At 42.4% G+C, this 14,766-nt stretch overlaps 3 protein-coding genes across 3 annotated transcripts; all 3 read right to left on the bottom strand.

Moving 5' to 3' along the window:
• Nucleotides 1-2,103: 2,103 nt before the first annotated feature.
• cldn8.1 (claudin 8.1) lies at nucleotides 2,104-3,510 on the bottom strand. The gene has a single exon (XM_018764109.2). It carries the CDS (start codon nucleotides 3,474-3,476, stop codon nucleotides 2,688-2,690), a length of 789 nt encoding a protein of 262 aa, XP_018619625.1. The 5' UTR covers nucleotides 3,477-3,510; the 3' UTR covers nucleotides 2,104-2,687.
• Nucleotides 3,511-5,486: 1,976 nt separating this feature from the next.
• Nucleotides 5,487-7,000, bottom strand: LOC108941428 (claudin-8-like). Its single transcript, XM_018764098.2, has one exon. It carries the CDS (start codon nucleotides 6,934-6,936, stop codon nucleotides 6,112-6,114), a length of 825 nt encoding a protein of 274 aa, XP_018619614.1. The 5' UTR covers nucleotides 6,937-7,000; the 3' UTR covers nucleotides 5,487-6,111.
• A 3,285-nt stretch (nucleotides 7,001-10,285) lies between these two features.
• LOC108941247 (claudin-17-like) lies at nucleotides 10,286-10,945 on the bottom strand. Its single transcript, XM_018763948.1, has one exon. The coding sequence runs from the start codon at nucleotides 10,943-10,945 to the stop codon at nucleotides 10,286-10,288; it is 660 nt and encodes a 219-aa protein (XP_018619464.1).
• Between the last annotated feature and the right edge of the window lie 3,821 nt (nucleotides 10,946-14,766).

Below are 14,766 nucleotides of genomic sequence, written 5' to 3'. Positions count from 1 at the left end.
TTTCCAGCTCTACTGATCCCACATCTTTAGTCTACCAGTAAACAACTCTTTCATTTATTCATTTAGCTAATGCTTTTTTCCCAAAGCAACTTGAAGTGTTAAGGGTACAATTATTTACCCATTTATACAGCTGGGTAATTTTACTGGAGCAATTTTGGGTAAGTACCTTGCTCACTGGTACTGCAGCTGAAGGTGGGGATCAAACCTGCAACCTTTGGATCCAAAAGCAGTAGCTTTAACCACTACTAGAGCAGCTGTCCATTAAACAGCTTTTTACAATAAGCATTCCTGCTCAAACAGGACACCCCTCAGTAATGCTTCCATTTATTCATTTAGCTGACACTTTACTCCGAAGTGACTTAGTGTTAAGGTTACAATTATTTACCCATTTACATTACATTTATTCACTTAGCAGATGCTTTTCTCCAAAGCGACTTACAATGTTTACTATGTAGTGTTACTAGCCCACACACATTACTCACCAAGGTGACTTACACTGCTAGATACACTACTTACACTGGGTCACTCATTCATACATCAGTGAAACACACTCTCTCTGTGTCACTCACACACTATGGGGGAACCTGAACAGCTTTTCTTTGGACTGTGGGAGGAAAGCGGAGCACCCGGAGGAAACCCACGCAGACACGGGGAGAACATGCAAACTCCGCACAAACTGAGTGGGGATCGAACCCACATTTCCTTGCACCACCCAGGTGCTATGAGACAGTTTATATTTATTACATTTTTACGTAATACATTTATACAGTTGAGTAGTTTTACTGGAGCAGGTGAGGATAAGTACCTTGCTCAAGGTTACTACAGCCAGAGGTGGGGAATCAGACTTATAAACTTTGGATACAAATGCAGTAGCTGTACTCACAATGCCACCAGCTGTCCACTTTCCACCCCATCCTTATGTTTTTTTTAAATTTCAAGCTGCCTCCCACTTCTCAGTGTATGTCTTTAAATGGTGTTAAGCTGGCATTACACATTGGAACTGGTGATTGTTTCCTCATAACTGCTCCTAGGTGTGGAAAGCAGCCTGGTCTCCATATATTATCAATCAATACATACATACATACACACACACACACACACACACACACACACACACAGTCCAAAATCGCTTGCCCCAAGCAGGGTCGCAGCAAACAAGAACCTAACCTGGCAACACAGGGCGCAAGGCTGGCGGGGGGGGGGGGGGGGGGGAGACGATGACACACACCCAGGATGGGACACCAGTCCACCGCAAGACACCCCAAGCAGGACTCGAACCCCAGACCCACTAGAGAGCAGGCCCTGGCCAAACCCGCTGTGCCGCTGCACCCCCCCTCTTATCAATTAATATTCTTTACCAAAATAAACTGATAAATAAAATTTATTCAGTCAAAATAAACTTTTTGATAATCACCAGTCAGCCAAAGACTAGTGTTCATGTAAATATTGATGTTCTGTGGTTTGTTGCTGTATTACACACAGGTTGGAGAGTAAGGGCCAGGTGATGTCGAAGACAAACACAATGCTTTCAGGCTCCTCCCTTGAGCAGCAGGGCTGATCAAGTTACACAGTCTGGGATTAAAGGCAAGAACTGGTTTCTACAGAATCTCCCTGAAAACTGTCCTTCAGTGCCTGCCAACATGAGTCACAGGAACAATTTCAAATGGTTGCAAGTGGTCCAATAGCATCTTACACTGGAACCAACTACTATTTACACTTCCTTTTTAAAGGTTTAGAGTTACAGTGCTTCCTTATAACTTAACAGGAACAAGAGTCTCTCCTCCTCCCTTTGTGTATCCTATTCTGTGAAATATTACCACCACTGATGGCCTAGAAACACAACAAAAATGCATTTAGAGGACTTATATTTTCTTCCACGGTGAAAAAAAAAATGGGACTCAATATCAAGTTTTTTATCTTTTGAACGTTTCTTTACAATGCTCTATATACTAATACATTCATCATACAACAGCACATTGATTCAGATTACACTTACATTTACATTTATTCATTTAGCAGACGCTTTTGCCCAAAGTGACATACATCTCGGCAAAAGTACAATTTATGCATTACATTAAGAGAAGATTACATATTGCAGGGAAAATACATCTGATAAACTTTTCTACTAGTTAAAAAGCAAGTTCAGGTTATCCTGCAGACAAGGTTGCAGTTTCACAGTATCTTAATTGTAGTATCGAGTTATTTTTCCATAATTAAGATAACAATATGTGATCAGTTTAAATCCTGCTTCGTACTTAATTACAGCAGATTCTTAGTCTGTAGCACTAAATCTCTCATTTAGAACTGGTACCTCCTGTATTCACATTTCAACTGCATAGTAAGGATCAGATCTTGAGAAATATTCATTTTAAAGATTTACCACATAGTCCAATGTTTTTCTATCCTTGACTGCTGATGTGGACTTGAGAGTGAAAGATGAAAAAATCCATAATGCTACATCACATGTCCAGAAAAAAACTTTTAGTTTGGAACTTCCTGGTCAGACTCCCAGTTTAAAATCCATGGCAGAAATAGTAATGTAAACCCCATATAATGTACAGGAGCATACAAGTTTTATATGAGGCTTTGTGTTCATTCACCTTCTTGAAGTCTCTTTTTTGGTCCCAGCAAGGCTTCAGTGGTGGTCAAAATCAACTTTCATTGCTCTCCAATGCATAGCAATGACCTCAGAGGTATGCAATAGCACTCCGTGCACTTGAGGGATGTCTGGAGAGTTGTACAGCAGGGTACATGGATGGATGGATCTGGATGGATGGGTGAATCGAAGGCTGCATAGATGGCTGGCGGGAGAGGTATCCATAGCTCACCAGTGGAGCCGGAAGCACCTGTGGTTGATAAGGTATGTACTGGCTGCTTTGAGAGTATGTCAGCTTGTCAAAGTCCTTTTCTCCAGAGGAGCTGGAACAGGCAAACATGCAGCCGCCAACAAAGAGTAGCGCAGCAGAAACCCATCCAATGTAGAGTGACTCACCCAGCTCACGACGTTGTGCATTTATCAGCAACGGGTTGTAAAAATCTTGGATAATCACATGTGCTGTCCAGGAGACAGGGATGAGGACGCACACACAGGCTATGATAATCATACATCCTGCCACAATGAGTATCATCCGCTTTGAGCGGTCGCCACTACGAATGCAGGAGGTGCATTGCATGCCAGCTATAGCCACCAGTATGCCAATACAGGCCAATGCTACAGCACAACACATGAGGCCCCTGGCAGCTTGGAGGTCTGGTGGAAGGTATAGCAGAGAGTCATATACCTTGCATTGCATCCGGATATTGGCCTGCCTGTAGCAGTTCATCCACAGACCCTCCCAGCGTGTCTCCATGACGATGATATTCTCTCCAATGAAGGCCGTCACCTTCCACATGGGCATCCCTGTGGAAGCAGATGCCCCGATCAGGCCCAGAAGGCTCAGGCACATGGCAGCGATCTGAAGGACTGAGTTGGCCATTCTCCCAGAACGCTTTGCCCCACACTGAGCTGCTCCCTCGCTTGCATTACTGTTTTGCATCCCTGTGGAAGAGTAGCTTTTACGTAAGCATGGGCCAAACCTCCTCCCATGTACATGGACAGAGAAGGAGGGACTTTCAGACCGTTGCTATGAACTACAATCCCCTAAGGCCAGCCAAAGTGTTTTTTGTGGCTTAGCCTTGGTGTTTGTTCACCGGACTCATGTTTCACTATCAGATCCTATAAAATACATTTGTGAAACTTTATAAAAACAATCGAGGACATACATTAAACTTTGGACTTCTTTCAAACTTTGACGCCGGTATCGGCGCATGTCACATGTTACCCTTTACTAATTGCTTTAAAAATTATTTCATCCAGTGGGCTCACTGTATTATAAAGCACATTCAGTTCAGCAGCTGAACATTTGCTGAAGTGTTGCGGGATAAGCACTTGCTCAAGAGTAGAACATTTGCTAGCCTTTAACTTTAATATGTAACTTTTTCATGTGAATTGCAGTTCTGTGAAAAGGCTCAGACTTCCAGCATAGCTTTATGTTAGTGTTGGACTGTACAGTATTTTATTTGTTCTAATTGTTAGACAAGGTGGAAGACAGATCACAAAAAAGAGCTGAATTGCAATATGAGTGTAAACATTGTGAACACCGCTTCAAAAATAAAATTAGAATGACAAAATTTTATAATTTGGTATCTTCATATTGGTTGCTCATGTTGCCCTTTGAACAAGAAATTAAGAGAAATTTGGTCTCTCAAAAAGCACAACCCCCTCCAACATCTTCTCAGCCATTGGCCACAAAGTACAAAAGCACAAGGAAACAGAACTGTTGCTTCTAACATAAACATATCTGGTCAGTAGTGAAATTCTTAATCATATTTCTCATCTATGAGGGCGTGGTGGCGCAGCGGACTTCGCCAGATCCTGCTCTCTGGTGGGTCCAGGGTTTGAGTCCTGCTTGGGGTGCCTTGCGGTGGACTGGCGTCCTGTCCTTGGTGTGTCCCCTCCTCCTCCAGTCTTGTGCCCTCTGTTGCTGGGTTAGGCTCTGGTTCACCGCAACCTCGCTTAAGACAAGCAGCTTCAGCCAATGTGTGTAGGTGTATTTCTCATCTGCAAGTTATGGAATTGAAATAAATGACATATGTCTCAAAACATCCAGAAAAGGGAATTTTGAGGGTATACTGGGCATAAAAGGAACTGAGCTTGTCCTTTCAAGGCTGAAAATTTGACAGTTGTTCAGCTGAGAGATGAAGTAAACTCAATGGATGACAACCAAGAAGAGATTTACTTAAAAATTCCCTCAGGGAAATGATTCAGCATGTACAAATGGGGACAATGGCATAGTAGCTTTGGAGGTTAATTTAAGAATAAAAATATAAGAATCAGAGCCACCTTGTGTTGCTTTATTGGTTCTTTGTTGAACTTCACAATCGCATTTTTCGAACATTCTTGACCATAATTCTGTAGGGAAGCCTTCTTAGCCACTAGAATAATTGGTTCCATGACTTTATGAAGCATTAGTATATCCAAGAAAAACAACTATCAGCCATTGGTAAAAGTAGACCTTCCAGTGCTTTCTTTATGGGATTGGCTCATATTTCAACACACGCCTAGCTGTTGGCTGGCTTTGGGCAAAACAACCAGTGTTTTATGCAGTAAAGCACCCTGAGGAAGATTTGCATTGCGGATGTTACTAGACCGGTTCAACCGGTTCTGGTACATTTTCCGCGACAATACAAAAGAACTTTTCTCTGACGTGGCACCTTCAGAAGAGCAACTCTGGGAAAAAGTCCCATGTTCCGGTGTAGAAGAATTTGTGATGGTTTGTGATGGATAAGATCAACAAAATAGCAAAGCAATTTGCTTAGTCTTTTACTTCTTTTAAATAAGGACCTGAAAACACAAGTTCAGATTAAAAATAAGTAAACATTTACTTGAAAAAAAAAGAATTAAGAACACAAACATCAAATTGTACAAATAGAATTTTTTTAGGGTCCTCAGTTTTGAAAAAAATAACAAAGTTAATTGATTAATTGATGCGAAAACAGAACAAACATTCCAAAGTTCAACATTAACCCAAAACTTATACACATATGTACATTAAATTCATCATTAGACAGTAAAACAACATACAGGTTATACAAACATGGTTGAGTGTTTAGTTTGTGGTAAGCATTAAAATACACAAATATCAGTTCAATCTGTACTGTCATTGGTGTAAGTTTACTTTATTATTTATCATATTCCACTATGAAAGGTCTTTAAAAGTCCCGAAAATATTGGTCATTCAGTAGTTCTTTGAAATCTGAAAGAAATCAGTTGTAAGGAATTGCTTATGAATGAAACTTCAAACAATGTTTGTTGTTACTCTTCATATTGTGATTTTGTAAATTATAAAAAAAAAAGTCAGATTTTTTTACATTGTCTCAAAGTTAGCATAACATTTTTAACAATCAAACAATCTTTAGAAGAAAACCCTTGCTTCCTAGCTTGTTTCTTCATCTTCTTCTTTTTTTCACAGTGCTTTTTTTCTCCTGGAGCAGTTGAGCAAGGGGTAGGTTGAGCTCCAAGGCACAAGTGTTTAACTTGTGACCCCCATCCACCAGAAATCCTGGCTTGACTCATATATACTGTTTAGGGTTGTAAATTACTGATCCCTGAGGAGGCACAGAGGAGTAGACGGGCTGGTAGGAGTATGCAGGCTGGTAGGTATAGCCAGGGTTGTAGGTGTACGCTGGCTGATAGCTGTATTCAGGCTGGTAGGTGTAAGGGTAGTTCACGGAACCAGTTGGGTATATCTTTTCTTCTTCTTGTGTGCGAGGTGCATGGCGACACACCAGCATCACACCAGCAGCGAAAAGCAAAGCTCCCGTTACCCAGCCGATGTAAAGTGCCTCACCCAACTCACGGCGTTCCGCGTTGATCAGCAGTGGGTTGTAGAAGTCACGGATGATCACGTTTGCTGTCCAGGAGACGGGGATGAGCGTGACGACGCAGGCGGCCAGAAAGAGGCAGCCACCCACCACCAGGACCACATGTTTGGTACGCCCACGCTGGTCCACGAACTTGGTGCCTTGCATGCCCACAGCCGACACCACCATGGCGAAGCAGGTGAGGGCCACCGCAGAACACATGAGTCCCCTGGCGGCCTGCAGGTCTGGCGGCAGGTACAGCAGAGAATCATACACCTTGCACTGCATCCGGATGTTGGCCTGCCGATAGCAGTTCATCCAGAGGCCCTCCCAGCGTGTCTCCATGACAATGATGTTCTCCCCAATGAAGGCTGTCACCTTCCACATGGGCAACCCGGTCACAGCAGAAACGCCGATGAGTCCAATGAACCCGGTGACCAAGGCCACTACCTCAAGGCAGATTCCCTCTTTCCTCTCCTTTCTCTCTAGCCTCTTTTTCTCTTCGTACACGCTGTCCACATATGACATTTCCATGTCTGTTGTCAGGACTGGAGCTGGAGCTGTGATCAGGAACCTGCTACCTTGTCCTCCCAGACAAAACTTGTAAAGTATGAAGGGAAGCGTCAGAGAACTAGTTTTTACACCTCAGCAAGTATGTTAAGAATGCTATGCCACGGTACAGGTCCAGCAACTTTGTCCCCGCCTGAAAAGCATCATAAGTTAACTGGGAGTAACTTATTTTATTGCAGCAGTTGAAAGTCAGTTGGTTACTTTTATGTGGCATTTTTTTGACAGCAGTAACATAATAGGCTGGCTGACTTCAAAATGTTTTTCAGTGCGATTTTTCTCAAATCAAATACAGGTGAACAGACACATCACAGCAAAGGCAATACAGGGTACATGAAAAACAGCCCTTTCAGAAATTCTTTACCCAGTGTCCAGTTGGATTTTTTGTTAAAGATTTCTCACAGTCCTGTAAGTAGGCAATTGTGTTTTTTTAATCAACTCAAACGATCTGTTCCCAGCAGAGCTCACGTAGCATCATGAGTTACTTTTTTGTAAGTCTATTTTGCCTTCATATAGGTGTGGTGGTCCCTTGGAATAAATCACATGCATGGCACTGAGATGTAAGCAGAGTGTAAAATGGTTCAGATTCACACACATTTTCAGAACCGCTTCTCCCATATGGGGTTGCAGGGAACCGGAGCCTACCCGGCAACACAGGGCGCAAGGCCGGAGAGGGAGGGGACACACCCAGGATGGGACGCCAGTCCGCCGCAAGGCACCCCAAGCGGGACCCGAACCCCAGACCTACTGAAGAGCAGGACCCGGTCCAACCCACTGCACCACTGCCCCCCGCCCCCGTGGTTCAGATTCAGTAAAAGTTTTTTTTTTTCTGTATATGGATGGTGTGAGTTTTGAGAGACAGATATGAGAAGAGAATTACACACATACAAAGACAGACACTCCCAGTTTATATTTAATGTAGTCTAACAATAGAGTAACTAAACGCTAAAAAGCTGTTTGACCAGAGAAAGTGTATTGTGTAATTGCTGTACAGCAGCTGGCTGGAAAAGGCATGCACTTCCTGCTAGCGGTATCGGTATAGATAACTCTGGTTCTAGAAATTCACTTTTTATTTCTTCAAGCAGAAAAAAATAAACATCAGGTCTTCTTAAAAGTAAAGATAAAGCCAAACAGCTGTTGGGGGCAGCTGCTAGTGTAATGGTTGGAACTGCTGCCATTGGTCCCACTTCTAGCTGTCATAGCCTTGAGCATGGTACTTACCCTTAAATGACCCAGTAAAATTATCCAATAAATGGGTAAAAATAATATAAATTGGTATAATTGTATTAATGGGTAAATGGTAATGGGCGCAGTGGGTTGGATCGGGTCCTGCTCTCCCGTGGGTCTGGGGTTCAAGTCCCGCTTGGGGTGCCTTGCGGCGGACTGGCATCCCGTCCTGGGTGTGTCCCCTCCCCCTCCGGCCTTACGCCCTGTGTTGCCAGGTAGGCTCTGGTTCCCTGTGACCCTGTGTGGGATGAGCGGTTTCTGAAAATGTGTCTGTGTGTGTGTGTCTGTGTGTGTGGGTAAGGGGGGGGCAGTGGGTTTGACCGGGTCCTGCTCTCTGGCAGGCCTGGGGTTCGAGTCCTGCTGGGGGTACCTTGTGATGGACTGGTGTCCCGTCCTGGGTGTGTCCCCTCCCCCTCCAGCTTTGTGCCCTGTGTTGCCAGGTTAGGCTGTGGTTCACTGCAACCCTGCTCGGGACAAGCGGCTTCAGACAGCGTGTGTGTGTAATTGTTGGTAAGTGAACAGGGTAAATTGCTTTGGAGGAGGGCATCTAGTGAATGTTGTCCAATGAGTGCATACCAGTTCTTGAGGAAACATGATGGCTGGCAGCAGAATGTTTAACTGTATTTAACACGTCTATTAAAGGTCAGATATATTTATTGTCTACATTCGTATCTGTTATGTTTGTTTGTGCGTTTTGTATTTATTGTTTTTTGTTGATATAGCTTTCAGGTGCTGGCAATTCACTGCTGTCTCAGAGCTTTTTGGTTCTTCAGGCGTAGGTTTGAATCCAGCACATTCTGTGTGGAATTTATACGTTCTCCCAGTGTTCTGGCTTTGGGGAAAAGTGTCTGCTAAATGAATAAATGTAAATCTTCTGGTGGGTTTCATTTTATAGCCCAAAGACCTGTGTTTCCAATCCACCACAACCTTGACTGGAAAATAAATTAAGGATAATGTGTGAGTGACTGATTAATTCAGCGTTCTACATCGGGGAAATTGTGGCACAGTCTGTACCACTGGTGGAACTGATCTGTAAGGGTTCGAATCTAGCTCAGTCTGTGTGGTGTGTGCATGGCTCTATGTGGGTTTTTACATACATGTACTTTTTATTCAATATTTTTCTATGAATCCTATTGCGTCATTTCATAAAATCGATATGTGTGGATATACGTGTGTGTAGCGCTGAATTTGAACAGTCCTGTCTCTGTGAAGTTCCTAGAGATCCCGTGATGCTGGTTTATATGTGTGAGTGTCTGCTAATGGACTGGAGACTTTTCCAAGGTGTATCATGCATTTCACCTTAAAAATTGTTTGCTTTGCTCCATACTGTTGAAATCCTAATTGGTTATATGCGTTGGACAAATAATGCATGCTTTGCTTTAGCAAAAGATGAAAAATTATTCCTATGAAGTGCCTTAGGATATCTCCCCCTGGGCTTGCAAAGACTATGCATGTTTCCGTGTGTAAAAATGCACATTAATTCAAGAATAAACACCCAGCTTTCATTTTGTATGGAGCGCAGATGTATATCTGAATGATTACAAACTCGCTTTATTCTGTGTACTTTGTGCCGACAAAGAAGGACAATAACATATACCAGCTCAAGATTTTCAACCATTTTTCATCCGTATATCTCACTATGAGACTGGCAAAATTTTATATCAGAATAGCTCAGATTGGCAAAAACTTTAATAAATTGCTTTTAAACACCCTTTTAACAAAATGTAAAAATAATTACAATATATTAAAGTATTTAACACAGGTTTTTATCTGACCAGTTCAGTCAAAGAGAAAGAGAAATTCATTATGCATATATATATCATTATTATAGTATATGTATTATGTATCATTATTCATTCATCATTCATTATATAAATTCATTATCCTTAACAATGGATAGAGAAGTGCATCGGCATCAAGTCACAGTAAAGGATTGATCATGAGTTCATGTTTTTTATAGAACAAAAACAATCTTGAGTAGAATCAATACATGCAATAAAAGCTTTTGGTGTAAAGCATCGTCAATGTTTTTAGGACTTGGGAAAGAGGCACCATCTCTATACAGAGTCCTCCGGGAGTACAGACCTTCTCAGACGTATTCACTCTTGGAATGACTCTGAGAGGGTTTTCTTTCCATCATGTCCACAATCTCCTCTGGGCTGTAGTACTGGTCCTCCTCTTGCCCATGCCGTACAAAGCACCAAATCAGGATGACCCCGGCAGCAAGAAACAGACCGGAATTTGCCCAGCCAACGAAGAGACATTCGCCCAGCTCCTGCTTCCGGTAATCGGGGAGTAGCGGGTTATAAAAGTTCTGGATGATGGTGTGAGTTACCCAGGACACAGGGATTATTGTTACAATGCAGGAGAGCAGAAACAGGCAGCCGCCCAGCAGAATGGTGATGTTCTTACCCCGCTTGTTCTCTTGAGACCGATCGGTACGTCGCATGCCACAGCCTGTCACCAGTGAGCCAGTGATGGACAGGAAAATACAGACGCACATTAGGGCTCGGGAGACCTGCAGCTCCAGTGGTAGGATCAGTAGTGAGTCGTACACTTTGCACTGCATTCGGAAGTCGGCCTGTCGATAGCAGTCCATCCACAGGCCTTCCATCAACTTCTCCATGACAATGAGGTTGGCCCCGATGTAGGCTGTCACCCTCCAGTTAGGCAGTCCTGTGATGACAACGGTGCCCGCGAGGCCAATCAAGCCCAGCACCAAGCCCAAGATCTCAACTTTAGTTATCATGTCTGAGTTTTGCTTTGCCTCTTTCTGCGGCATTGTGTCTCTGCACTCAGTATTTCTATGGTTGAATGGAATGATATCGGTAGGAGAGGAGTGGCCTTTCCTCTTGTAAGATCTCATGTTATGTAGTCATGCTGGTTTGTGTGCATGTTTCATCCTTGATAGGATGAATATAGGTTCAGCTAACAAAAGCTCAAGGTGTACAGGAAACCTGTAATATTTCTGTTCACTTTCTGTATGGTTCTTGTTGCCAATTGTTGTCAAGGACTTTAGTAGACAGTTCACCTGCATTTGTCTTGGTCTGGTTTTATTTGCTATCATAAAGTTTGTTGCCAGAAATGCAGGATAAAAAAGCTAAATAATGTAAACAGGCAGAGAGAATATGAAAATAATTTTGCTAGTAATGTCCTTTGCCTATCCAGGCTCATGCCCACTGATTCTGGGATTGTCTTTGGACCGTTGCAACCCTGACAAGGACACACTGTTGACAGAAATGACTGAGGGAGTCAGAAAGCTCCTTCAGTTCTTTCAATGGAAACACCATTAGCTTATTTTGTACTTAATGTCTGTTTTCAGGAACAAACTCTCTCCTGGTTTTGTAGTGTCCCTTTACCTTGTTTTTAACCTTTTCTCCTTTTTTCCCCCCAGCACCTAAACAATGTAACTATAGATGCTGCTGGTAGAGTCAGTGCATAAAACTGAAATTCAGCAGTTTCATTTTTTTCCTTCCTTATAACTGTACAGTTTCTTCTTGAATTATTTCCTAGTTAAAAACAGATCCTTCCAAATGTCATGCTTCACAAAGATCATCCTATCAAGTATAAAATTCATCAAATTTCTCTGTAGCACTTCCTGTAACATTGCGTTACCCTTGCTTTTTTGATAAGAGTCAGCTGATCTTTCAGCAATAAGCATTGTTTTTAATACATATAATTTACTTACCTAGGGGGTGTGGTGGTGCGTCAGGTTTGACTGTGTGGTGGGTCTGGGGTTCAAGTCCTGCTGAGGGGGTATGGTGGCTCTGTGTTTCTCCCTGTGTTTGCCTCCCCCAACATGCAGAGGAAGGACCTGGCAACCCACCTCTGTTCCTCCCTTGATTTGCCTTGAAAACCATATGAGTGGTTGCTATGGGTAAGATTTGACTTGGCACCTTGCGTGCATTTGCTCACCTGCAGTCTAACAAGACGGAATTATTACAATGGTGACAAAATACTACAGGATACAATTACCTTCCCATGGTAATGCCCTTATTAAAGAACACCATGTCAGGGACAGCTGGTAATGGTAAGCATTAGTGCCTCTAGACCCGAAGGTTGCAGGTTTGAATCTCTCCCCTGACTGTAGAACCATTGAGCAAGGTACTTACCCTTCGATTACAATAACCACTAAATTACACTACCTGTCATATTTGTAAAATGACTGCTTTTCAATATATTTAATGAAATCTTGTGATTTAAGATATTCTTCAAGTGTGAAGGCACAGAAGAAGCTTAGGCCACAAGTTAAAAACCTGAAATGGAATTTGCTGAAATGCCCTTTATCAGGGAAATTAACCTAAAACAAAGTGAGGAATTTACCAGCTATTCAAATGAGTTATGTTATTTAGTGGAATGATATGATACATAAATTTATTTGACAGAAGGAACTACAGCAACAAATTATTCAATGTGATGCTTGCAGTTTTTGTGGTTGTGCTATAACTCACATTACACTGCATGACATCATGCCCTTTTCAGAAGCTACTTAGGGCAAAGGAAGAAAGTTGCTCTGAAGTTTCATGCAAACACCACTTAACCGTTCAAGCACACAAGTGCATGACAGGAGAAAACAATGGCAGAAACTCCAGAACCGGTACAACCAGCTGCTGCAACACATCGAAAGTCTGATAGAAACCAAACGCAAATTAGCACAAAGTCCATCTCAAAAAGGAAAAACGAGAGCTTTGAAAGTTGGATCCTGAATACATTCGCAGTTCCCACTTTTCAAAGAGAGCTCCAGCTTGCCTGCCTTTACCAACCAACAGAAACAGGGTAAATGAAAGAATAAAATAAGCACAGTTGCTATGAGAGCAAACGCAAACATCTGTTATTGAGTCTCACAAAGATGCAAGGTAACGCCCGTATGAGCCAGAGTCTTCCTTGAACTACCAGTAAAGTTAAACAAAATAAAAATAAAATCCCTCTTGCAAAAAGAAGCCACAATGAAAACTATCAAACAAAATCACTCATTGAAATGACAAAAATTGACCCCCAAGAGAAAGCTACAAGAGAGTCAGCCATATGAATCTCCACAACTAGAAATTAAATAACTTACGTGAATAAGCTGGAGTGTATTTTACAAAAGATCAGCTTGGATGTTGCACAGAAATCAATCAAAAATGAATAATAAACCAGCTATGTTCAGTGTTTCCCAGTAAAATACACAGCTACTATTCTCCGCTCTGTGTAGCAGCAGTAATAAGGCTTGCCAATTTGAATTTTATGTTAATCAGGAAAATTGCTGATTAACTGTATCTCTACACAGCAGGGTCCAATACACCAGACATCATCCTTGCTCTAAATGTAGAACGAAACATTGTGGACCAAACCCGCTTTTGAATATTCCCAAACAGACTGATCGAGTAGAAATCCATTCCAACCATAAGAACATCACCCTTTCTGTCCTGCATGACAACTCTTCTCAGATGTTTGTGAAGTATATGAATATTTGCCATGTATAATCTATTAAAATGTTATGAATATCAAATGTGCAGGTTATGTTTTATTCAGCAATACAGAAAATATGTTATGTTGCCTAGGTGATGCATTAATCGAACGAGACTTACAGGTTTCCCTATTTTTTCTGCAAAGACAACAGGTAGTGTATTGTTTAGACAAAGATGTTTGTTGGGCCATTATTTGAATTTTAGTGATCTACATTGACCAAAGACCAAAATTTGGTATTTGCATTATCAACAGATGAACTCCTTAGAGCCACGGTAGCTGGATGGAGGTTTGACAGTGCCAGAAAGACCCTGTAAAACTGTAAGTCTGATGTTCTTAACCTGGTGTTAATGTACCCTGTGGAGATCTGTGGATTGGCTTCTGTGGCTCCGTAAAGCAGATGCTTGATTTAAAATTAATGTTTAAAAAATTTGAAAATATAAAAATATATCTATGAGTTTGCTATCCATGACATAATTCAATGTAAAGGTAATCGTTTTCAGTAGAGTAAATTATTTATGGATATTTGTTGAGGAAGGGGGGGGGCAGTGGCGCAGTGGCGCAGTGGGTTGGACCACGGTCCTGCTCTCCGGTGGGTCTGGGGTTCAAGTCCTGCTTGGGGTGCCTTGCAATGGACTGGTGTCCTGTCCTGGGTGTGTCCCCTCCCTCTCCAGCCTTATGCCCTGTGTTACCGGGTAGGCTCTGGTTCCCCGTGACCCTGTATGGGACAAGCGGTTCTGAAAACGTGTGTGTGTGTGTATTTGTTGAGGAAGGGGGTGTGCAGTGGTGCAGCAGGTTTGGCTGGGGCCTGCTCCCTGGTGGGTTTGAATCCTGGGGTTGCCTTGCTATGCCTGGTGTCCTGTCTGGGGTGTGTCCTCTCCCCTTCCAACCTTGCACCCTGTGGTGCTGGGTTAGGCTCTGGTTTGCTGTGACCCTACTTGGGAGAAGTGGTTGTAGACATTGTGTGTGGGTCTATAACTTTCCTCAGATTCAGATAACTTATGAAGGTTGAGTCTCTGATCAGTTTTCTTTTTTATGTCATCAGTTCCCAGACAAATTTGCATGCTTATAACTATGTTGCACCTATTTGCTGAAATCAATATCTATTTCAGCTGTTCAAAT

This window comes from Scleropages formosus, chromosome 10 (assembly GCF_900964775.1).
Source record: "Scleropages formosus chromosome 10, fSclFor1.1, whole genome shotgun sequence".
Lineage (NCBI taxonomy): Eukaryota > Metazoa > Chordata > Actinopteri > Osteoglossiformes > Osteoglossidae > Scleropages > Scleropages formosus.
Note: the sequence above shows the minus strand (reverse complement) of the source record. Positions and strands in the feature narration are given on the sequence as shown.